The sequence below is a fragment of the Pituophis catenifer genome, unplaced genomic scaffold, assembly GCF_029215685.1.
Source record: "Pituophis catenifer annectens isolate HBS135680 unplaced genomic scaffold, rPitCat1.0.hap2 SCAF_2, whole genome shotgun sequence".
Classification (NCBI taxonomy): Eukaryota; Metazoa; Chordata; class Lepidosauria; order Squamata; family Colubridae; genus Pituophis; species Pituophis catenifer.
In genome coordinates, this window is record NW_027256882.1 from 274,696,594 (window position 1) to 274,721,903 (window position 25,310).

The 25,310-nt window shown below is 35.3% G+C and overlaps 1 protein-coding gene across 2 annotated transcripts in view; it reads left to right on the forward strand.

The window, feature by feature from the left end:
• The window catches only part of RICTOR (RPTOR independent companion of MTOR complex 2), a 50,568-nt gene that overhangs the window by 16,272 nt on the left and 8,986 nt on the right, over positions 1 to 25,310 (forward strand). The window contains exons 7-31 of one of the 2 annotated variants that reach the window (XM_070935930.1): positions 1,518 to 1,644; positions 2,007 to 2,176; positions 2,991 to 3,058; positions 3,181 to 3,248; positions 4,456 to 4,538; positions 5,555 to 5,642; positions 6,120 to 6,210; positions 6,354 to 6,420; positions 6,551 to 6,631; positions 7,364 to 7,464; positions 9,095 to 9,257; positions 9,537 to 9,638; positions 9,742 to 9,788; positions 11,363 to 11,498; positions 12,283 to 12,330; positions 12,982 to 13,184; positions 13,854 to 13,980; positions 14,976 to 15,140; positions 15,284 to 15,360; positions 15,464 to 15,542; positions 18,047 to 18,156; positions 18,266 to 18,353; positions 18,878 to 18,970; positions 20,362 to 20,468; positions 24,641 to 24,870. In XM_070935930.1, coding sequence (XP_070792031.1) covers positions 1,518 to 1,644; positions 2,007 to 2,176; positions 2,991 to 3,058; positions 3,181 to 3,248; positions 4,456 to 4,538; positions 5,555 to 5,642; positions 6,120 to 6,210; positions 6,354 to 6,420; positions 6,551 to 6,631; positions 7,364 to 7,464; positions 9,095 to 9,257; positions 9,537 to 9,638; positions 9,742 to 9,788; positions 11,363 to 11,498; positions 12,283 to 12,330; positions 12,982 to 13,184; positions 13,854 to 13,980; positions 14,976 to 15,140; positions 15,284 to 15,360; positions 15,464 to 15,542; positions 18,047 to 18,156; positions 18,266 to 18,353; positions 18,878 to 18,970; positions 20,362 to 20,468; positions 24,641 to 24,870 — 2,719 coding nt within the window. The remainder of the gene's footprint in view (positions 1 to 1,517; positions 1,645 to 2,006; positions 2,177 to 2,990; positions 3,059 to 3,180; positions 3,249 to 4,455; positions 4,539 to 5,554; positions 5,643 to 6,119; positions 6,211 to 6,353; positions 6,421 to 6,550; positions 6,632 to 7,363; positions 7,465 to 9,094; positions 9,258 to 9,536; positions 9,639 to 9,741; positions 9,789 to 11,362; positions 11,499 to 12,282; positions 12,331 to 12,981; positions 13,185 to 13,853; positions 13,981 to 14,975; positions 15,141 to 15,283; positions 15,361 to 15,463; positions 15,543 to 18,046; positions 18,157 to 18,265; positions 18,354 to 18,877; positions 18,971 to 20,361; positions 20,469 to 24,640; positions 24,871 to 25,310) is intronic. The other variant, XM_070935931.1, reaches the window with a different exon arrangement.

The window sequence follows — 25,310 nt, forward strand, 5'->3', positions numbered from 1 at the left end:
ATAAATATAACAGTCTGGTTGCGTACCTCATCCATGGTCACAGTTCTGAGCTATTTGTTAAATTTATTGTCACCCATCTCACCGTCGGGCTACTATAACTTACAACAATAAAATGGGGGGGGGGGGAGAGAATGATAAACATGTAAAAATAATAGTAAAGGAATGAAACAATAAAAATAAACAGTGGAAGTACAATAATACGAAATTCAAAAGATGAGCAGTGTGGGAGGATGAAGCACAGGAGGAAGGTGGGGTCAGTAAGTTAGTCCAGCAACCATCTTCAGTTATGTATTCTCCCATTTGGTTCCTCAGCCAACTGACAGCTATGTCTTCTGTCCCAGGCAGAAGGATAGGGAGAAAATCTCACCTGTGTGGGGCAGGATGTTCCAGAGTGCTGGTGCTACAGCAGAGAAGGCTGTTCTCCTGATCTTATCAGTCAGAGTTCTGTGACTGATGCCTCCTCAGCAGGCCACCTCTGCCAGCTTGAATATGGTGGGCTTGCCTTAGTGGGACAAGATGGTTCATCAAATAGTCTGGACCTATGCCATAGAGGGCTTTAAAGGCCATAACCAAACACTGGAACTGCACCTGGAAGCAAACTGCCAGCCAGTGCAGCTCGGGAAGCAATGGTGCAACATGGGTCATTCTGTGGGCCCCAAAGACTGCTTGTGCTACCTTGTACCAGTATACTCCATGTAATCCCAGTGGCTTTCCAAAGCCAATCAATGTCAATGGACTTTCAGAAAAAGCTTAAGATAGGAAGGAGAAATATCAAATAAAAGAAGCATCAAGTATCATTTAGGTCTGTTTAGCTGCTATGCGGGACTTGCAGTGAATAAATATGATGCATCAAGGACTCTAATATTCAGGGCCACTTTTTGAGAGTCCACTTAGCATTGATCAGCTGTGTACCAAATGTTAAAATCTGTTTAGGAATTGGAAAAAGCTTATTGAAAGTCAGGACATAGTTAGCTAAACTCTGGTTCAAAATGTCTGTATACGATTCTACTTTCCCACCTTATTGAATGTCCATGATTTAAAATTCCATCTCAGAAAATTAGTCAAATTGGCCTCTATCCAAATCACCTATTTTTAATGGGGCGTACAGGTTCTCATTTGGAGCCGTATGGTGCTCTCATACTTCTAGCTTTTCCGTAGACATTATTATTTGTATGAACATTTTCAGATGGAGAAATTATTGGGGCACATTTCAGCAGCTCTTGAAGTAGCTTTTGAGTATGTTTTTGCTATTCAATTTTTGTGGGTAAATTGAATAAAAAGATCTTGAAGATGCTTTAGCAGCAATGTTTCCTTTCTTAGGGCTGCTTCTTTGTATGGTTGCAGTGTAACAATTATCTTTTGAAAAATAAAATTAAAAATTAAGAAGTTACTGATTAAGAACAGAAAACCAAAACAAAACATTTACTGTTTAATATGAATAAGTGAATATTTTGCATTGTTCCTTAATTGAGCCATGTATACAGCAAATACTTCCTTCTTTCTACATTTCTTTGCAGATGATTACAGTCAATGCTTCATTATTTCCCAGTTCAGTTACCAATTCTTTGATAGCTGTTGGAAATGATGGCCTTCAAGAGAGGGACAGGATGGTTCGAGCGTGTATTGCTATTATCTGTGAATTAGGTAAGCATTTTTAAAAGTATTTCAGTTAAATATGAGATTTAGTAGAGAGAATTATCAATCTCTTGGAATGAATGGGCAATCTATTCAGTAGATTAGAAATCTGTGTAATTTTTATCACATCCCCTTCCCATATGTCTTTTGAAATAAATTTAAATTTGTGTCAAAGCATTTTGTGACTGTACTCAAAGTTTCTGTAAGGAATGTAATTGGATTGGTGAAGAATTTTGAAAAATGAATTTAAGACTAATTTAATATTAACTTTCAAATGTAAGATTTTTGTCTATGGAAATGTGATTAGTTATTAAATATTATCAAAATTTTAAAAATTTTAATACTCTTTAAAATTGAATAATCTCTTTCAGCGATTCAAAATCCAGAAATAGTTGCTTTCCGTGGTGGTCTAAGTACCATTTTGAAAAATGTAATAGATTGTCAATTAAGCCGCATAAATGAAGCTCTTATAACGACTGTTTTACATCTTCTTAACCATCCAAATACCCGACAATATGTGCGAGCTGATGTGGAATTAGAGGTAATTTTAAATATAATTGTATTAATGTGCTTATTTGTTCTAACTTTGAATTGCTTATCTACATATAGTTTTCACTTAGTAACCACAATTGGCAGCTGAGCTGCCACTGTCACTAAGCAAGTTATCACATGACCATGATAGACTTAACTATCTCACTTCTATAGATGTTAAGGAATATATCAGATAGTATGATTTTACTGCCGACTTTGCCATTCACTGTGCTTGTTGGAAGCGGACTGTGAATGTGAAAATGGCAATCACATAACCATAGCATGCTGTGACAGTCATAAGTGCAAGGCCTAATCGTAAAGTTATTTTTTTTAACATTGTTGTAACTTAGATTGGTTGCTAAAAATGGCAGCCATTAAGCAAGGACTGTTCGTATATCACATACAGTTTTGAAGCTTTGGCTTTTAAGCTTTTAATAACAGAATATTACCTATTAGCATTGAAATTTGATACTTCCATATGTGTATGTAAATTATTCTTTTCTTCAAAATCAATTGATATTTATAAAGTTAGTAAACAAACTATAACATCTCCCAGTGCCTTTTCTTTCTACACTTATTTCCTTTAAAAATAAGAAATTAGATGATGAGTTTAAATGCAGGGATAAGATACATATTTTCATGTTAAAAGCTCAGATCAACTGTATCATGCCAGTTCTGTTAAAAAGTAAGAAGCTTCTGATTAACAAAATATATAGATAATTATACAGAAAAAGAGGATAATATTTTTAAGAGCATTTAAATAGATTTACATATGATAACATATAAAGCGGTAATAGGAATGACACCAATCTTCTTTATTGTAGCGGATTTTAGCTCCATACACGGACTTTCACTACAGGCATAATCCAGACACTGCAGAAGGACAGCTCAAGTAAGTACACAATCATTCTCTGTTTATTTCTAATTTGTGGAATAAGCTCTTTTACAGCAATAGCATTTTTAAAAGAACAATAAAACATAACAGTCTTTACTCATTAATGTTTTTTTTAACAGAGAGGACAGAGAAGCACGGCTTTCTGCTAGTAAAATGGGAATTGTGGCAGCATTTCGATCATGGGCAGGTAGGCTATTTGTTCTCATTTTAACTGAAGTTAGTAAGTAGAATAATACACACAACATGCGCGCACACACACACACACACACACACACACACACACACACCTTTGCTCTCTCTGCTTTGAAAATAGCCCGTGTGGAACTGTTTAACATAGTCAAACATCAGCACAAGAAGTGTTTCATGGCATTCTATATTATGTCATAAACTGTTCAGCCCACGGTGAACTGTATAGCACAAACATCAGCACAGGAAACATTTTATGGCATTTTGTATTATGTCATAAACTGCTTTATCGTAATATTTATGTCATAAAATGTTTTCTAAACTTTACCAAATTTCATTTCCACGGGAATCATGGATCTAGGTTATAAATGCTTTCTGTAAGTTTAACCCATTTGGGGTACCATGGTCCATCCAGTTAAAGGTTACATGAAGTAGAGTTTTAGTAGTATATAGATGCTTTATACTGTAAATGTAAGCAGAATCGCTTGGAAGTAAAACTTTCCTATTGTGGGGAGACTAGATTGGAAATTCCTTTAGGTAAGAAAGGATGAATCAGATATTTGGCTTTCAGTGCAGAAAAAAGAATAACATCCACTAGACAAGTAGATGGTTTAAATATATTGATGCACTCATTTTTTTCTGATTTTTTTTTAAAGTTTATGATTTGTTTACAGGTAGCCTTCAACTTACAACTATAATGGAACCTGCCCATTATGGTCATAAATCGTGGCAGTCATAAAATGAGTCACCCATAAAACTGACCTGATTTTACCAACTTTTTTTGCAGTGGTTACGAGTAAATGCCATAGTTGTTAAGTGAACTAATTGTTTAGTTGGGACAGTTTTGCCAAAAACCAAAAATAAATGCTGAGTTTTGGAGTTATATGAGTGTGGGGTGTTGTAAATGGCTATAATGCAGGCCCATTGTGAAGTGCCCAAAATGTGGTCATGTGATTGGGGGGGGGGTGGCCATCATAACTTTGGAACTGGGTTGAAAGTGTACCAGGAAGGTCCATCATTACTTTGAACTAGGCGACTGATTGTAAGTCGAGGGCTACCTGCCTGGTTTTATTGGTTGTCTAACTCCAACGGACTCTGGGCTTTAACAGATTCTGAAACTGTAACAAAAGTGTCTGCTCATGTGTTCAAACGTAAAAACATAACAGAACACTACCGTTATATAATTATGCCTTTCATTTTATTTTCAGGTATAATTAGTTTATGTAAGCCTGGGAATTCTGGGATCCAATCTCTTATTGGGGTGTTATGTATACCTAACATGGAAGTGCGGGTATGTTTTCAACTTCTGCCATTAAAATTGTGATATTTGCATGTTCTTCACAAACCACACTCAGTTCTCACAATACTATTAATCTAGGAAATTTATAACATTCATTTTCTTAGGCATCTATATTCTGTGTGAGGACATGTGAGAGGCACTGCCAGACGTTGCCATTGGTATTTGTGGAGATTGCTTGCATTAAGTTTTGTTTTAAGGGGTTATAAATCACAATTTGGTTTGAAGTTCAGTAGATTTAAAAACTTAATGGAAACGTGAGAATTGCCATCAAATTCAGTAAACTTAATCTACTCATTTTGCCATACTGTACATTAGCTGCTGTACATTATTTAGTGCAATGCAGATTGTTTTATGTTTTTCATTACAAACGTGTTTCTAGAGCTTCTATTACAAAGCACCCCAAAGCAATTTATTATAATCGTAAAAAAAAAAAAAAATCAGAGTAAAACAAAATAAAAGCAGTTGATTAAATCTAGAGATACTGTAAGTTTAATGGCTGGGAAAGACCATTATAAAAAGATGGCTTTATTTAAAAAAAAACCCCTCCTAAAACATGCTAGTATTGATGTACATCGTATGCAATCTAGTGTTTTATTTTGTTGAATGCCTACCTGTTCCCTCCTCTTTAGTAAAACAAAAATTAATCAGATTGGTACCAAGTATCCTGGGAGAGGGAGCCACATTTGCCAAGTCACATTCTTGTAACGGTTGTTGCTTTAGATGTCCCACCAAGATAGCCATTTTGTGATTGGGCAACCCCATCCCAAGACAGAGTGTCAGTAGATCTATCACATGTTCTCAGCATTCATAATGTGCCCACTGCTTAAAAACTAATTTCCTGCTGTAAATGTTTAATAAACCATTAAAATTTTGGCAATTATAACAGGACATCACCCTGAAGAAGGTAGTCCATGTTTTTTAATGCCTGAGTTGTATTTCTTTGATATTAGCTTCATATAAATATATTTCTGCTCATCTTTGTAATCCTATTCCTGTTTATGTTACAGCGAGGCTTGCTTGAAGTTCTATATGATATATTTCGCCTTCCTCTTCCTGTTGTGACAGAAGAGTTTATAGAAGCACTTCTCAGTGTAGGTTAGTATTGGACCTGGGGAAAGGCTCCATGGGGTTTGCTTGGAAGATCCAGGAGCATTTCTTTATCTGGTGCTGTATTGGGAACTTTAACCACAGCTGAATTGCAATACTTATGTAGTAATCTTTCTTTGATAAACCTGAATTGTGACATTCAGCTCTAAGCATTTTATTTATGACCTATAAAGGGCCCCTCATTTGTTGTCTAAATTGCTAATATATGAAATGCTTTTTAAAAATAATTTATATTTGAACCATCACTATCCTGCATGAAAGATTTTAAACTCAAGATTTTTTATGATGTTTGCAAGGCAAGCATGAACTCTCTCCCAGCACTGCAGAATAGGAGGAAGAACTGCTAAGGAAACAGTGAGAAATAATATGCCGAATCACATGAGAAATGCCATGCCCTAATTTTACAGGGTTTTCAGCTGCCCATCTTTAAACTTAGAGTACTTTTCCACATTTTTATTTGTGTAGATCCAAGCCATTTTCAGGACAGCTGGAGACTTTCTGATGGCTTTGTAGCTGCAGAAGCTAAAGTTATATTACCTCACCGAGCCAGATCCAGGTACTTAACTATTACCCACCCAAGCAGAATACACATTTTGCTTCACTTTGATAAAGAGATAGATTGAAATAGATTTTTCTTTTAAAAAAAGTCAATATGTAGGCTTGTCATTTTTTATTTTATTTATTTTTTATTTTATCCAGGCCTGACCTCATGGACAATTACTTGGCCCTGGTTCTCTCTGCATTCATTAGAAATGGACTCTTAGAAGTAAGTTCAGATTTTAAATTAAATTGCAAAAAAACTCCGTTCTTTAGTACCATGTAAAGCAACATGGATGTCATATGTATATGCACCATATGCATTACATATCTAGAATTTTATTTCTTAATTATTCCAGGGTCTAGTTGAAGTAATCACAAGCAGCAATGATCATATATCTGTCAGAGCAACTATCTTACTGGGGGAACTTTTGCATATGGTAAGAAAGATTTACCGTACCTTCATTAGCTGATTAGCTGATATTCAATTTAATAGGCGTTAAATGTTGGATTTCATTTCCAGTAGTAAAGGAGAAGGAAATAATGTTCAAAACTTAAAAAACAATGCCAAGACACATTCAAGTTGCTGTCTTATTTTAGCAAAAAAGATAGTAACAAAAATAACTTTTCCTCTTTTATTATCTTAAAATAAAAGGGGCAAATCAAAGTTGCCTAATCTGTAAAATGTGGACAGTTTACTGTAAAATCCTTGCTTGTTTTCAATCCATTGCTGATGTTCCTAAAAATCTCTCTTCTTGGTTTAAGACAATACAGTTAAGTTTCTTTTCTTAACTTGAGATCTCCCTCTACTAAAGTAACTTTGTCAGGTCATAATTCATCATTTCAGCAAGTTGTCCATTTTAGATTTGGATTGACCAATTGCTTGTTGCCTGCTTTAATTAATAGGTAATATTTTGTGAATGGCTTTACTGTGAGATCTAATAGACTATTTCCTTTGCTGCAAGCAAGGCAAGCAGTTAGAAAATCGTGTTTTCCAATAGTTCCCCCCAACCCAAATCAGTATTCTTAAAATAATGAATTTTTTATATTATTTGAAGTAAGCTCTGGTCTTAAATCATTAGAATAAAACAGGTTGCACAGGGTGGTTGGAGTGAGTAGGTGGAATAAATTGAACTTTGTTTCAAAACTCTAAAGCTGTTTCTGTTTTTCAGGCGAACACCATTCTTCCACATTGTCACAGCCATCATTTACACTGCTTACCAACTTTAATGAATATGGCAGCTTCTTTTGACATTGTAAAGGAGAAGAGACTGTAAGCATAAATGTTAATAACATGCTTAGATACACACTTAAGTTAAAAGTATACATTCAGCTTTCATGCACATCAGAATACATTTTAGTTATCAAACATTTTACTTATCAAAACAGAATACTGATGAGTTCAGAAAGAGAGATAGAATTACTTCTCACTGAAAGTTTCCTCCTTTTTTCTGTTGATGGTAGTCCCTGCTCTATCAAACAGCTTTCCATCAGCAGAGGAACTTCAGTTGTATAAATAACACTGCTGAGCAGATTTTGCTCCTTGTATTATTCTTTTCATCTGAAAATTTTCTTTGCCAAAATTGTGGTTAAGACAGATTGTGTGTATTTTCAAAAGAAAGCTAATATAACTTTCTTGTTTTCTTGTTTTGAAATTATAAATTTTCCAAAAGTCATAACACTTTATAATATATTCTGTGAAGCAAACAACATATACAGTGAATTCAGAAAGTATTCAGGCTCCCTTCACTTTTGTCAATTTTGTTATGCTGCAGCCTGATTCTACAGTAGAATCAGGCTACAGCATAATGAAATTGACAAAAGTGAAAGGGTCTGAATGCTTTCTGAATCCACTGTATTTGCCTAAATTGTACATCTTTCATAAAGTTTATTTGGCATATTTCTACACCAGCAGCACTTACTCAAAGGCCAATTGGCATTCATTCTCTTTTTTTCTGTTTATGGCTAGAGAGCACTATTGGTAGTGAGCTAATTGTATTTTGTTTTCATCATTTTCAATTTTATTAGTTAACATTTCCAGGAGTTATTTCTCTGTGACTTCAAAGCATGAATTAGAACTATGTAAGTTGAATGCTGTATCCTTAAATAGTATTTTCATTTTTTAAACAATTTCATCTCCACTGCAGCAAACCCTAGAAGTGCTAATACTCCCGCATAATTATTCTAAAGACAGTCGTCTTAAATCTTGGTGTAAGAACCAATAATTTGCAAAATCAATTATTATAGAACTATATGTAAATTACGTTCAAGTAATTTTGTTTATACAGGCAGTCCTCAAGTTACAGCAGTTCATTTAGTGACCATTCAAAGTTATAACAGCAGTGGAAAAAGTGATTTATGACTATTTTTTACACTACCGTTGCAGCATCCCCATGGTCATGTGATCAAAATTCAGATGCTTGGCAACTCATATTTATGACGGTTGCAGTGTCATGGGATCACCTTATGTGACAGTCTGACAAGCAGAGTCAATGGGGAAGCCAGATTCAATTAACAACCATGTTGCTAACTTAACTGAAGTGATTCACTTAACAACTGTGGCAAAAAAGATTGTAAAATGGTGCAAAATTCACTTAACTGTCTCACTTAGTAACATAAATTTTGGGTTCAATTGTGGTCGTTATTCAAGGACTATCTGTATTTGATAATTACTAGTTAATGAAACAAATAAAATGATCCAAAGCCTGCATATTTAAGAATATCAGAGCAACATAACTGCCATTTCATCTAACCTGAAATGGGACTTGGTTTGTAGTGGTTTCAAATCAACAAGCTACAAAGCCATTTCAGCATAAAAATCCCTGAGATTTATAGGAAAAAGACCAATATACTTTTAGATCCTTATTAAGTACAGTAATTACATTATCATGTTCTTCTGCTAGACGAGCCAGTGCTGCATTGAACTGCTTGAAACGCTTTCATGAAATGAAGAAAAGAGGCCCTAAACCTTACAGTCTTCATCTAGATCACATTGTCCAGAAAGCGATGTCAACCCATCAGCGAAGAGATCAGTATCGCGTGCAGAAAGATATCTTTATTCTTAAGGTAGACTTATCTAGGTTCTTTGTCATCAAAAGAACATAATACTTTTAATTTTTAACCTAAACCTTCTATAATGGGTAGTCATTTTAAACTAACTTTCTTTTTCCATTTGCATGGGAGCCTGTCTCACTAGATACTAGTTCAACTCTGAGGTTTGGGTTTTATTTCCTTAAAAAAATATATATATTTTTGGTATGGTTAATTTGAAATGTGTTTAGTAACGCAGAGGCAACTTTACAGTGGGATTAACTTATTTTTCTTTTCCCTTCCCTGCTGCTGAAGGATACTGAAGAAGCACTATTAATGAATCTGCGGGATAGCCAAGTTCTTCATCACAAAGAAAATCTGGAATGGAATTGGAATCTGATAGGGACCATACTTAAGGTAAGATGTACAGTATGATGATACTACAATTAGCGTTTAAGAATTGAAATACAAGAAATTAATTGAAATAATTCTTACCATGCTTTGTATTTGCTGTTTTTAGTGGCCAAATATTAACTTAAAGACTAACAAGGATGAACAGTTGCACAGGTATGAAACTATTATGTCGACAAAAATAATTATAAGAACATTTCATCTTGTCTTGGGCTTTTTTTGTTATTGTAACATTTTAGCCAGCAGTTGATACATTAGAAAAAAAAAGAAATTATATTGTCTTTTCCTCCAATAATTTTGAATTTAGCTTCTTGTAAATGAAACTATTTTCAGCTATTTTAGATCCAGAAAGAAACATAAATCTAGTGTGGCATCCACATAAGAAGGAAACAGGTGTAAACAGTTATTTTCAGGTGCTAAACTACCAGCCCTCTGTAATAGATAAAGGATATAAGAAGTTATTCTTAAGGGTGTTGAACAAATGGATAGGTTTTGAAAGTAAAATGATAATGATACTATTGTCTTAGCCACTGAGTTTGTGAGATCCTGTTATAGACCATGTCATAAAAAAGGATCTCTATAATGCTTCCAGTTATATGAGTATTCTGTTGGCCATTTTCTGATCTAAAACTTCATGCAGAAGCATAGTGATGTACACCTACATGGTTTAAAATTTAGCTGGTTAGACAAGGTTTGAGTTACAAAAAAAATGAATGAAATGAATGAATGAAAATTAAATATTACAGTTCCCATCTACTTTTATAACTTTCAGTAAGAACTGTCTCTTGTTTTGAGAAGCACTTGTTACATTATATTTCTCACATATTTCATTTAATTAAAAATCAGATTCTGTAAGTGCAAGATGGCACACAATTTCTTCTTCCCTCCACCAATTAAAAAAAGCTTATTCTGATTGGTTACTTTTAAATAATATATTCCTCTCAAAATTCCATATTGAATCCTGTCTATTCAAGAAAAAGATTATACAAGTTTGAAGGGATATGAAAAGTTGTTGGTAGGTTCACATTTGTGGATAAGCAACATAAAGGAGAAAGATTTGTTGGATTTAAACATTTTAACAAATTCAGAGTTGAAAACACACATCTTTAGCTTATATGTTGTTAGAGAAATAAAATGCATCAGATTTCCTAATAAGTTACTGCTACCATTTCTGTAATATAAAATATAATAATCACCTACTTGCATGGGTTCAGAACTATTGCTTGAAAAGGAAATCCGCTAATGTACCTGCTCCTCTTGGGGATAGCAGAAGGATTCATTTTTATTCATTTATTAAAATGCATATTTAATATATCTAATATGTTTGTAACTGAGATTGCAGTAGATTGCAGGTATGAACAACTAAAATAAAGGATTACTGCACAAAAATCCTCAGTCTGAAAAAAATCCTGGTTGGAATAAAGAAAGAAGATTTGTGAAATAGGAAGAATCAGTGACAGAGGTCATATTAATCATTTCTTGAAGTAAATGTCTTACAAAACAGAAAAAAGTTCTCTCTATCATTTCCCCAGAGGCTATTGAGTATAGTTTTGACAATAGACCTCAGGGACAAGTTAGATTTAATGTCACAGATTTTGTAAAAAAATTCCTTTTGATTTAAGATTGATGAAACCATTATCTTGTAATATAAATAACTATAAACAGGTACATACATTGTCAGAAGCCTCTAATTGTGTTTTTAATTGCCTCATTCTTTTGTTTGATGTTAGATTTGTACGGCGGCTGATGTATTTTTATAAGCCTAGCAGTAAATTGTATGCCAATCTAGATCTCGATTATGCAAAATCAAAACAGCTCACAGTTGTTGGTTGTCAATTTACTGAATTTCTCCTTGAATCTGAAGAGGTAAAATTTATTTACTTTTTTTTAGCCATAATTAAAGACTGGCAGATTCCTGTTTGATGTATTTTAAATACAAAATCATACAATTTTTACCAGGTTAACGAAACTGGAAATATTTCAGTGGAAGAATTTAATTCTGAACGTTTACAATTAAGTAGGAAATATAAATAATTTGGGGACAAAAATGGAATTCATAAAATATATTGCTTCTTCTGGGTCATAGTAGAACATGTAATATAAAAGATATTGGTAATGCTTTGCTTCAGTAAATTTAAAATTAAAAGAGTGTGACATGCGCAAAATTCTTTGAAATGATTATTCCTCTTATACTTCGTACTACAGGGGAATATAAAATGTAATTAAATGGTGCCTGATTAAGTAGATTTTCCACTTAGCCTGACTGCTTGTCAAATAGTAATGCCACACCTTTTGTTTAAACACCTGAGGCAGCACAATGTTTTGGAACAACCACATTCGATTAGTTATAAAAAATAACTAATTAATGCACACCAACCAATTTCAAAGTTTATTAATCAAAACACATAAACACATAAATTGCAAACAGTTCAGAAACAAATAAAATGCTAGTTATATCTCCTAAGTCTTGCCTTAGTTGATACATTAGCCAAGAAACTTATTTCTTTCATGCTTCAGAAGATGCATTTTAAGAGATAATTATGCATTTAGAAATTAAAACTTAAAAGGTAGTATGCACTGGCCTGATCTGCTTCAGAATATTGAGTGGAAGTGATACATGGGTCAATCAACATGCCCTTTTGCCCCTCAGGAAGGAAGACAGGAAGGAAAGAAGGAAGGAAGGCAGGTGCAACAAAAGGTAGATACAGACTTAACAATTATCTACAATTTCTACATGTTCACCTTTTGCATTCCTAACTTTCTGTGATGTGCAAAAGGTAAATCAGAATTGTTTGTTCCAGTTCCTTTTTTTTTTTTTTTGGGGGGGGGGGGGGGGGCTTGATTTTCTTTGACAAAACTCAACGTGTAGAAGAAAACAACAGAAGATTAAGTTCACTTTGGCCAAAAACCTGGTCTTGACTTGGCACTTTCTCTTTCCATTGTTAGCTTTGGAAAAAACGTTGATTGCCTGTGGATTGTTTATATTTATTACTGCTATAATCACCATAGGAATGACTTTCCGTTTATGTCAAAATCATTTGAGGCATTATCAAGACTGACTGTCTCCACATTTCACATGTAATCTAAATTTCTTAAAAACAACTCCCCAGAATTGTCGCATACATTTTTTTGTATTTTTTCTATGTTATATATCATTTTATTTAAGCACAGATTTTTAAATGTCATGCGTTTTAGAAATTTTATATTTACCTTTTGTTTTGCTTTTCTAGGGAACTCAGCAGTTGTTTGTTTTTATACCCCAGAAAAGTTAAAATGTATTATTTTCATTAAGCAAGGAAAATTTGCTAAAAGTAACCTGAACAAAGCTTTTTGTTCTTTCCTCTTAAAGCAGGATGGGCATGGCTACCTCGAAGAGTTAGTAAGAGATATTGTGCACTGGCTTAACATTTCTTCAGGACTGAAACCAGAACGCAGTCTCCAGAACAATGGTTTACTTAACACGCTTAGTCAGCACTACTTCTTATTTTTTGGTACCCTCTCCTGTCATCCCCACGGAGTGAAAATGCTTGAAAAGTGTAATGTATTTCAGTGGTATGTATTTAGTTACAAAAATAGTTTTTGAAATGTTGAGGTTCCAGAAACTTAAACATAGAAATTATCTTAATGTGTGTCATCATTGAATGTGTGGTAAACTATAGTTAGCTGTGACTAGTTGACATTAACTTTTTTATTTTTGGAGAAGCAAGGTTATTTTAGATTTTATTCGTAAAAATGTTGAACACAAATTACCAGCAATTTAACGACTGTTGCAGAAGATAAATATATTCTTAATGCTTTCTGAATAAACATTTCATATTTATAGAATATAATGAGAGCTAAGCACTTGTCATTTCCCCTGGAAAAATGGTGGAAAAAAATCAATATGTATTGTTTAAATGCCATAATAATACTCTTACAGTATATGTTTTATGATGTATACTGCCCAGAGTCACTTATTGAGATGGGCAGCTATAGAATACATATAAATAAATACGTAAAATTTATTGGAAAGTAACCTAGGCAAAGTTATTCTTTGGCCCAAGTAACTTCAAAATTCAACAGTAGCAGAGACATCAATGGAAGAACAGGGAAATAAAAGAAATTTAGGTAGAGATCACACTGCTTTTCTTAACTAGGACTATATCTTTTTAGATTCTGTTTTAGTTATAAGCATATATCCATATCTTATTAGAATTCTATTCATTGTTCATTTTTTTCCAGTCTCCTTAATCTGTGTTCCTTGAAGAATCAAGATCACTTACTCAAACTGACAGTTTCTAGTTTAGACTATAGCAGAGATGGTTTAGCAAGAGTCATCCTTTCTAAAATCCTAACAGCATCAACCGATGTAAGTAAAAGGCAGATTATCTTATTCATGTTTTCATGGTATGGTATAGAAGCTGAAATGATGAACTATGTTTGAATCCTTTCTCAGACATAAGCTTGAAACTAACTGGGTGACCTGTGTCAGCCATTTTCTTTCACCCTTCATACCCTTATGAAGGAATGTCCTGAAAGATGGTAAGAGATAAATACATCATAATACTGTAGATAAATTTATAACAGTAAGCTATTGATTTATTTGCTTTTAGCCATCTGTCAAGTTCATGGTTACTCAACTGGTTTAGGCCATGAAACACAATACCGACATAGTAATAAAATCATATAAATACAACCAATTTCAAATAAATTCAGTTACAATAAAATACAGTGAATCATGCTAAATAAAAATAAAAGTAATAAAAGCCATGGAAAAAGATGAATTTATAAATCCGTGTTATATGTGGCCAGATTATACATTTCTCAGGGAATTATTTTCTGTCAGTTCCATTTCTGCTGTGGTGTACTTTACTCATCTGCCCAAGTTAAATTAGATCAGATTTATGCAGAAATATTGAAAATTCAAAGAGATTCACAAATTTTTAAGCATCACTGTACATATATACACTTAAACATGTCATATTTAACCCAAAGAAATCTGATTCTGAATTAAATCTCTTTCCCCCTCCCCTTAAAAAAAAAAAAACCGCTGGCAGGTTCATAAAAAAAGCTTGTCTGTGTCTTTTACTGTAGTTACAATGAAACTCATGTTATCTCTTCCCCTCCCCATTTAAGGAGAATATTAGAGCAGATGACCTAATCTTTCTTTCTAATTTTCTTTCAATTAAATATATTTGTGGAAAACGTTATGGAAGGTAGAAGCTTATAGCTCAAGTAGACTCCAATCTTGGTTTTGATTTGAAATTAACATTAATTGTACAATGACATGTGTATGTAAACCCAATTGCTAATCATGTTCCATTTTCTGGTTTTCCAATGATCTGTTGGTTTTTTCTTTCATAGAATTGTAGGTTATATGCTACAAAACACCTCCGAGTACTTCTGAGGGCCAATGTTGAGTTCTTCAGTAATTGGGGAATTGAGTTACTTGTCACACAGCTTCATGACAAAAATAAAGCAATTTCTTCTGAAGCACTTGATATTCTTGATGAAGCATGTGAAGACAAGGTGAGACCTTTTCTTTGTACTTTAGTTAAAGAAGAAATAAGCCTTATTTTTTATATTAATCCTGTTTATACATTATTATATATTAATTACTATATTGTTATTATACCACATTAACTCTGTCTCTCTTGTCTTCTTATTTTTAGGCTAATCTTCATGCCCTCATTCAAATGAAACCAGCACTTTCTCATCTAGGAGACAAGGGTATGCTTTTGCTGCTAAGGTAAACATTTACTGTATTATTCAGGTGAAAACAAGGCAGTTAATTTGCATTTGCTCTGAATGTATTTTATAAACAATGTTTTGTTTTATTTTGTTTTGTTCAGATTTTTGTCAATCCCCAAAGGATTTTCCTATCTAAATGAACGAGGCTATGTAACAAAACAAATGGAGAAGTGGCAGAAGGTATTTAATTATCAAATTGGAATCATTCCTTGGAACTCTGTTATATGTGTGTCAGCTATTATGCTGCAGCTTTATCTGAGCCTACTTTGTTACCAGCAAATATTAAGGACACAAATGGTTCATAAGGAAGACTATCTATGCATTGATTTCAGAATAATTTTAAACACATGTAGCGCTCATTTAAAGTTATGATGGCAGTAAGAGGAAGAAAACAGCAGGTGGCCAAAACAGCAGACATGGAGAAAGATAAATAGCTGGGTGGAGTTTAAACAGAAGTGAGCATTGCAGGGCAGGAAAAGCACGAGATCCTTGCCTAACAACAGTGCAGTTCTAGTCTGATGATCAAAACCAGGACTATTGAATATTCTGTCACTAAACAGTGTCGTAACTTGATATATAGTTAAAAACCACATCATTTAAGGATGGAAATTCTGGTCCCAGTTCTGTTAAGCAAGGACTACCACCTGTACCTATTCAGTTCTTTCCATGTGACTTCTTGTGGTTAGAAGTGCTGATGTTTGGAAAAATTATACTTAAAATTCTATCTTGGGTAATCAGTTTGAATAAACTAATAGTTTAGTGGAATTAACAGTATTCAAATTAAAATTTTAGAGAGCCATTTCTTGGAGAGTGATTGAGTTTGTACACAAGCTCAGTTTACAAAGAGTATATAGTGCATATATGAAAATGTTGCAGAATCTTAAACAGTTTTAATTATACTTAGTATTTAATTTTTATAAAAATGATTTTAAATGGTATTTTTAGAATATCGTTCTTAGAATATAATCTTCTTAGATAGGTATTTCTTAAAGTGTGGTCCTAGGACTCCTGGGGGAGCAAGACTCAGTGGTCCACAAAATCAGAATTATTTGCCAGCCCATGTTGAAAAGTAATATAGTATTAAAATTGTTTGAAGGTAAATCACATGTAATATTGTTTGGATGGAAGAAGGAAAGTAAGGGATTTAAAGACAAAGCAATTTTTAAAAATTACATTTGATTCACATTCTCCAAATTAGTCTATCCAAAACTGCCTCTTTCATTAGAAGTGCTTGCTGAAACTAAATTAACATTTCCACATAACCTGTGGAACAGTGGTAGGTTTCAAAAATTTTTACTACCGGTTCTGTGGGCGTGGCAGGGGAAGGATACTGTAAAATCTCCATTCCCACCTCACTCCAGGGGAAGGTTATTGCAAAATCCTCATTTCCTCCCAATTAGCTGGGACTTGGAAGGCAGAGAATAGATTTGGGGGGGGGGGCAGTCAGAATTTTTACTACCGGTTCGCCAAATTACTCAAAATTTCCACTACCAGTTCTCCAGAACTGGTCAGAACCTGCTGAAACCCACCTCTGCTGTGGAAGTATTGCCTTACTGAAAGAGGCTGTGTGGGTTTAATAATAGGAGAGCTTATCCTTTGACTACTTTGCACAATGAACATCCTGGTGTAACGAATGAATGGAAAGGCATTATCATTGATGCCAACTATTCCAATTGGTTACAGAAAAATAAATTTATAACCAAATAGAAGAGTTGTATAGGATAGTCAGACTTACTTTGTAAAATTGTGAACCTGAACCAATGGGAATTGTATTGTATTGATCTTGCTCAATCTTGTTGTCTGTCATAGAGACATGCTTTTAAAGTATTTTTTTATTTTTTATTTTATTGAATTTGTATACTGCCCTACTCCCGAAGGACTCAGGGCGGTGAACAGCCATAGAATAAAACATATAAATACAAAATTTAAAATAGACTAAAATGAATTAAATAATTTGGCTGAACAAATTTAAAAACCCAATAATTTAAAACCAAATTTAAAATTTCCATTTAAAAGGGGAAAGACTTAGGTCAGGCCGGCTTGATGAAATAGGAAAGTCTTGAGCGCACGACAGAAGGTAGGCAGATCCGGGATCCTCCGTATCTCCGGGGGGAGCTCCTTCCAGATAGTAGGTGCCCCCACAGAGAAGGCTCTCCCCCTGGGGGCTGCCAGTCGACATTGTTTGGCCGACGGCACCCAGAGGAGCCCCTCTCTATGGGAGCGTACTGGTCGGTGGGAGGCTATTGGTGGTAGCAGGTGGTCCCGTAAATAACCAGGTCCTAAGCCATAGAGCGCTCTAAAGGTGATATCCAAAACCTTGAAGCGCACTCAGAAGAGCACCGGGAGTCAGTGCAGCTCACACAGGAGAGGTGTTACATGGGAGCGCCACGTTGCTCCCATCACCACCCGCGTGGCCGCACTCTGCACCAGTTGGAGCCTCCGAGTGCTCCTCAAGGGGAGCCCCATGTAGAGAGCGTTACAATAGTCCAGACGGGAGGTGACGAGGGCATGAGTGACCGTGCGTATAATTTTGATTATAAAATCAACTTCCAGTGAGTATTTTATCATATTGGTGTTAGGGAACATTTGTTACCTGGGCTGTCATTATATAATGTGTTTATAAATATAATTTATTGCTAGAGAAAATGTTTTTCTGAAGATCTCTGAATTCCATTATATCCTAGGAATACAATTTAAAATATGTCGACTTGATAGAAGAGCAATTAAATGAAGCACTTACTACGTACCGCAAACCTGTTGATGGTGATAATTATGTTCGTAGGAGCAACCAAAGGTAAAACAACCTTGACTCATTTGTTTAAAGCAATGCCTATAGTTATGCAGATGGTTTTAAAATTGTTACAATTAATTCAGTGCAAACCGACCGTTTTTCTTCCCCATAGATTACAGCGGCCACATGTCTACTTGCCAGTTCACCTCTATGGCCAACTAGTACACCACAAAACTGGCTGTCATTTGTTGGAAGCTCAGGTGAGGAAATTTAATGTAACTGATTCAAATAAATGAATATTAATTAAATGCTATACTCTTTTCACTATCTTTAGCATTTATTTGCCTATTACTGATTCAGATGTATGTAGCATAATCCACGCTACAAGGCAATTTGACGCCTTACCCAGCATTGGCTCCATAAGCAAGTCAGGATTTGTGAAATCACATATAAGGTTAAACAATTGCCAGAATTCATGCACGCACTCTCTCCTTTTAACTGATGGAAATAATTGCTGAGGATTAATTTATAAGGCTAAGAAGAAATACTTCAGCTTCTTGCTCCTGCACCCTTGATATTTTAATCCCTATTTCTTTAGTCTACAGAAATAGTTGGCCTCCATTGCAGTGACATTGTTTTGCCTCTACAAGATGTGAAAATGTGATTAAAAGCATAAATATTTGTATTTTATTATTAGCATTGTTGTCATATGAAAATAGAATTGAACACTTGATAAATAAATTGTACTGTGGTTGTTGTTTTTTTTGTCGCTGTTGTTATTTAGAGTATTGTTCCTGACCTGAGTTACACTATCCGTTCCCCTATGCTGGAAAAATGGGAGGGGATTAAGCAACTAAAAGCTGCTCTTTGGGCACTGGTTAGTTAAAAATATTTACTATGTTTTAATATCTATCTATCTATCTATCTATCTATCTATCTATCTATCTATCTATCTATCTATCTACAACTAAGTATCAGTTGGTGATCACCAGTTTACTTCTATTCTGAAATGTTTGTAAATTGCTATAGAGGTGAAATAACATATTAGACTTCATTTGTATTCTGTTTCTTTTTAACTAAAAATGTTGCTTAAAGCAGCTAGTAATAAAATGTTAAATAATTAAAATAAATTATCAATGGAACTTATAAATAATATATTTGTATTTAGACAGACAAATGAACTAAGAAGAAGGCAAATGCTTTCTGAATGAAAATATAATTGTCAGCAGAACTGTGTTATATTTCTATAGAAGATGAGCTGGAAGGATTTAGGACTTTGAAACAGTCATTAAGAAGATGGCTTTTTATGTTCCTCTAAGAGGCTTTGAAGGAAAGCATGCAAATTATAAAAAATAAAAGCAAATATTTTGGGAGAAGAATTAATTTTAATTCTTTAGCAACGATAACTGCAGCCTTTATGGTTTCTCCTTTTTTCACTATACAAATTTAGAGATTACATTGATCTATGTCTATTAAACCAATAAAGATTGTCAAAGTTTGCCACAAGCCTTTCAACATTAGTAACCCTGTGTCCTACTTGTTTCCAGTGGGAAAAAATAAAAGGTTTCTTTAGCTTTCAAACTGGTTTCACTTACCTGAATCACAAAGAAAACATTAGGACAATATTGCAAACCTCTCCTGAAAATTAAAAAAAAAAAAAAACTTGCTGCAGATGGCTGCCAAAATTACTTTGCATCATCACAAGAAACACCATTTTTTCTTGATTAATTAGTCATGGATATCACACTGTTATCAAATGTATGGTTTATCCATTTGACTTTGGGTTGCTAATCCAGGAAATAAATTGTTGATGTCAAGGTTAAATGTTTGGTATTATATGTGGTATCCTGTGGGTTGAATCCAATGGTTCTGATTATTTCTACAAAGGAAGACTCCTTTAGTAGAAGAATGGAATTTTACAAGTCTGTAATACTAACCACATTAACCATATTTTTTATTGGCATAATAAAATGGATTAAATGGATTTTAAAAAGCATATTCCTTGTGAAGTTGAAAATTAGATTATTTATTATTATTTATTTATTTTATTTTGTCGCATTTCTATGCCGCCCAACTCCCAAGGGACTCTTATTTATAATAGAGTGATGCCAATATTTTTAAAAGAATATCCTTTGATGGCTCAAGTAGATATTTATGTAAGTAGAAAAGGTGTACCAATTATGCAAAATTTGTTTTGAGTTTATAAATCACTGTCTTTTGTCAAACATTCCTTGATTTTCTATTTATTTACATTTATTTATATTTAAGGGAAATATTGGCTCTTCAAACTGGGGATTGAATTTGCTTCAGGAGGAAAATGTGATACCCGATATAATGGCACTTGCCCAGCATTGTGAGGTCCTTTGTATCAGAGGGTAAGTAGAACTTGAAAACTGGAAATGGCATTTATTTATTTATTTATTTATTTATTTATTTATTTATTTATTTATTTATTTATTTTTAAATTTGTATACCGCCCTTCTCCCTGAGGACTCAGGGTGGTGAACAGCCAAGTAAAAACATAAACTACAAACATTAAAATACAATTAAAAAGATATATATAAATTTGGCCCCATGATTAAAAACAATAACAGACAATTAAAAACATTTTAAAAAGTGTTAGGCCAGCCCGGCTTGCTGGAAAAAGAAGGTTTTAAGGGCACGGCGGAAGGCACCAAGGTCTTGGATTCTCCTTATCTCTGGGGGCAGCTGATTCCAGAGGGTAGGTGCCCCCACAGAGAAGGCCTTCCCCCTGGGGGTCACCAGCCTACATTGTTTAGCTGATGGCACCCCGAGGAGGCCCTCTCTGTGGGAGCGCACAGGTCAATGGGAGGCCATCGGTAGCAGCACGCAGTCTCGAAGATAACTAGGTCCTATGCCATGGAGCGCTTTAAAGATGATAACCAACACCTTGAAGCGCACCCGGAAGACCACTGGGAGCCAGTGCAGCTCACGCAGGAGAAGTGTTGTATGGGAGCACCATGCGGCTCCCGTGACTACCCGCGCGGCCACATTCTAGACCAGTTGGAGCCTCCAGGTGCTCTTCAAGGGGAGCCCCATGTAGAGAGCGTTGCAGTAGTCCAGGCGAGAGGTGACGAGGGCATGAGTGACTGTGCACAGGGAATCCCGATCAAGAAAGGGCCGCAACTGGCGAATCAGGCGAACCTGACAGAAGGTCCCCCTGGCTACAGCCGTCAGATGTTCCTCCAAGGACAGCTGCGTATCCAGGAGGACTCCCAGATTGCGCGCCCTCTCCGCAGGGGCCAAAGACGACGTAAAATGTCTGTGAACAGTTTATTTTGTCCGAGCATCAATATATTTAGATTTTCATGACATCATAGAGCTAAAAGAGACCTCAGAGGTCAACCTCTCAGGATATTTCTGCAGGATCTAGTAGAGCATCTCAGATATATGGCCATTCAGACTGTTGGAAGGCCTCTAGCAAAGGATTGCTCACATTTCAGTTAAAATGTTGTTATTGCTTGAGACCATCATCATGGAGAACTAGCTATTTTTTGTTCCACAACTGAAAATTTGTATAGTCGGGAATTTCCTTTTGATGTCTAGCATGAACTTGCTTCCTTGCAGATTTAATCCATTGATTCTGGTCCTGCCCTCAGAAACTATAGAAAATAAATTCACTTCCTCTCCAGAGTGACAGTTTTGAGATTAATATCTTCCCTTGGAACAGGCTTAGTAAGATCAATATACCCATATCCTTTAATAATTCCTCACAGGGTGGTTTCTAGACCTTTTACCCAGTGATGGGTTGCCCCCGGTTTGGACCGGTTCGCAAGAACCGGTAGTAAAACTGACAGGAGGCTCCGCCCACTGACCCGGACATCATCATAGGTGAACTGTGCATGCGCAGAAGCTTCTGCGCATGCGCAGAAGAGCGAGCACGGGCACAAGCGGGTGTGATGCGAACCGGTAGTAAAGGTAAGTAGAGCCCACCCCTGCTTTTACCATTTTGGTAGCATTCCTTTGATCTTGCTCCAATTTGTCACTATCCCGTTTGAAAGAGAGTGTTCAGAACTGGATAGAGTATTCCACATGAGATCTAACTGAGGCATGATAGAAGAGAACAATTGCTTTCTGCCATCTGTGTTTCTGTTAATACACCCTAGGACACCATTTGGCTCTTTCTTTGCAATTGCATCAGTGCTGGCTTAGACTGTAATTCACAATAATGCCTGGTAGCTTTTGCATGTATTACTATCATACTGCCATCCCCCTCCCCCCCCTCCCCCATCTTATACTTGTGTCTTATTCTTTTTTTTTTTCTTCCTTCTTTAGATTCCTCTCCATTCAATTCCATCTTAATCATTTCAGGCCACTTCTCAAATTGCCTAGCCCTTTTTGAATTGTCTTTCTTTCATCTTGAAGTATTAGCTACCTCCTCCAGCTGATGTAAAATTATTAAAGTGTGGTCTTTGAGTTCATTCAGTCAATCAAGAATCCATCTAACAATAGCATTCTCTAGCCTTTCTTTAAAAGTAAGGAGAATAACCATGAAGCATTCCGTTGAAGACTTTGTTGAGGTCTAAGTATATTATATTTATAACATTTCATTAATCTAGGAAGTTAGTAACTCTGTCAAAGAAGGAGATACAGTTGGTTTGGCATACTTTGTGTGCAACCTTCCATGCTAGTTCTATTAACTGTCACATGCTTATTCTCATGCTTGCAAACACCTCACCTTAGGGGAGATAATGTTCAACAGGATGGGCGCCATAGCAGAAGACACTTTTTTCCTGGGTTCCATCAGATTTAACTCCTTAACAGATGGGATCTGCACTAAACAGGTAGTCCTTGATTTACTATCACAATTGGGATCGGAATCTTGATTGTTGAGCAAGGCTGCTGTTCAACAAGATGCCCATGTGACTGCTTTGTTCAATAAGTGCAATCATGCCTTTCCCAGTTGCAGTTGTTGTGCATCAGCTCTGTATTTGGGCTGTGCAATCCCATCCAACATCAAGATGGCATGGTCCCAGAATCGACAAGCTCAAAAACCCACAGCTTCTCAGTTTTGCCAAGATTTAGTTGAAGCCTGTTGTTCCCCATCCAGATTCCAACTATCTCCTGGCGTAGTGATAAGACATCAACAACATGTATTAATTTGCCAGGGGAAGAGTTGTATAATTGTTTATCATCAGTGTACTGACGATACCTCATCCCATGGTGACAGATCAGCTAATCCATTGGCTTCATGTAGATGTTAAAAAAGAGTAGAGAGAGTATTGAACACCACAGTACCCCACACAGTAGGGGGATATTTCCAGGGTCTCTTCCCTCCCAGGCACTACCATCTACAATGCCATCCACCCATAATCCCCAGAGCCACTCAGAAGGATTCCACGATTGATGCTATTGAAAACTACTGAATAGTCAAACAAGCCTAGGATGAATGCACCAGCTGGGATCATCTAAAAGTACAACCAATGCCATTTTTTAAATTATTATTATTAATTTTTTTGCTCTCCTCTTCCCCCTGCTGTTGATGAGGTAGGCCTGGCTCTTAGCAAAGAGTAGCTACAGCTGCTCTCATCACCCTTAACTCCACAGGTCCAGCCACTCTGTGCTCTGCTACTCCAGCCGTCTTTTCCTCCAAATGCTGATGAAGCATGCCCAACCTGACCCTTCATGAGGTAGCTGCTAGCTGTTTGCAAGGCCTTCTTCCCAAGGTCTTATGTGGTAAACTTCAATCACAGAAAGAATGGTCATTAAGCAAGGGTACCTATACCAAATAGTTAGATCTCGTGTTTTAACTGTAACTTGAAAATAAAATTTCTGTCTGTACTAGTTGATAAGGTTGTGCAAAACGTTATACTTTGAAGTGTCTCAAAGAAGTAAAATTACATAAGCATCCTTTCCTAATGCAAAACTGAATGCTTTCAGCAATTTGGAAGGTGTTGGAGCTTAAGCACAGTTCCTCTGTTTTAAGTTCTAAATGTGTTCAGATAGCTTAAAGTAGCCTATTTGATGCTTAGAACATTGGGTAAAGTTTGGCCCTTGAATCTTTTTAAAATGAAATATTTTGTAAACTCCTTGTGGTAATCCCTGTGCATTTTAAATCTTCCTGATCTTTCTTGGTATGTTGTTGTTTCTTGTTTACCAACTATTCTATCTCCAGTCTCCATAATAATATACTGGAAATATATAACTGAAGTCTAGAAACCAAGCAGTAAAACAGTAAATAGTTTAACTATTTAACAGTAAATAGTTAAAAAAAGTTATTCATTCAGGTGTAATTTGGCAAGGAAAAAATATGAAATACATTAATTAAAACTGTTGATATTATTCCCCATATATTTAGTATTTCTGTATTTTTGCGCATTAAAAACTTGAGTACCGTTGTAATGTTTGGAGTGTCTTCTGAGGGGAGTGGTGTCACACTGATTATTTTGAAAATCCCTAGGCAGACCTGGGACAGCAAATTCAAAAGGAACAAAGAAAGAATTTTTTTATAGTTCAACTGCATTGCATTCCCACTTAATTTAACTTCATAATAGATTTTCATTTCACTTTTATTTTCTAAATGCAGGACCTGTGTCTATGTGCTTGGCTTAATAGCGAAAACAAAGCAAGGCTGTGATATTCTGAAACATCACAATTGGGATGCAGTAAGACACAGTCGAAGGCAACCTTGGCCAGTAGTTCCCGATGATGTGGAGCAACTCTGCAATGAACTCTCTTCTATTCCCAGCACTCTTAGTTTGAACTCTGAATCTACCAGTTCAAGACATAACAGCGAGAGTGAATCTGCACCATCAAGTAAGCTATTTGGCAGCACTAGTAGCTAACAAATGTCTTCCTTTTTTTTTTTTTTTTTGAAAAACATGTAGATTACGAGGCTGACCTTTTTCTTTGCATGTACTTCACAAAGTACAATATAGATTAGGTTATGCTATCTCATAAGTATTTTTTTTTTTTTTGCTTTCCTCTTGTTGAGCAGAGGTAGCTTAGAATCATTGTAAACCAACAACAAAGTGCTTTAAACCTAATTAATAATTTTGGTTTATTGCGGACAAGGAACATAATTCCAAATTATATTAAGGTAAATAATGTTAATTTTAATAATTTAATTAATGTTAATATGTTAATGTCAATAATGTGTTTATCCAGACATAAATTAGCAAAGAGGTAGGCAAACTTTATTTTTCGGAGATGTATTTGTTGGTGAATTTAGTTCGCTTGTTTTGCTAGTAGCTATC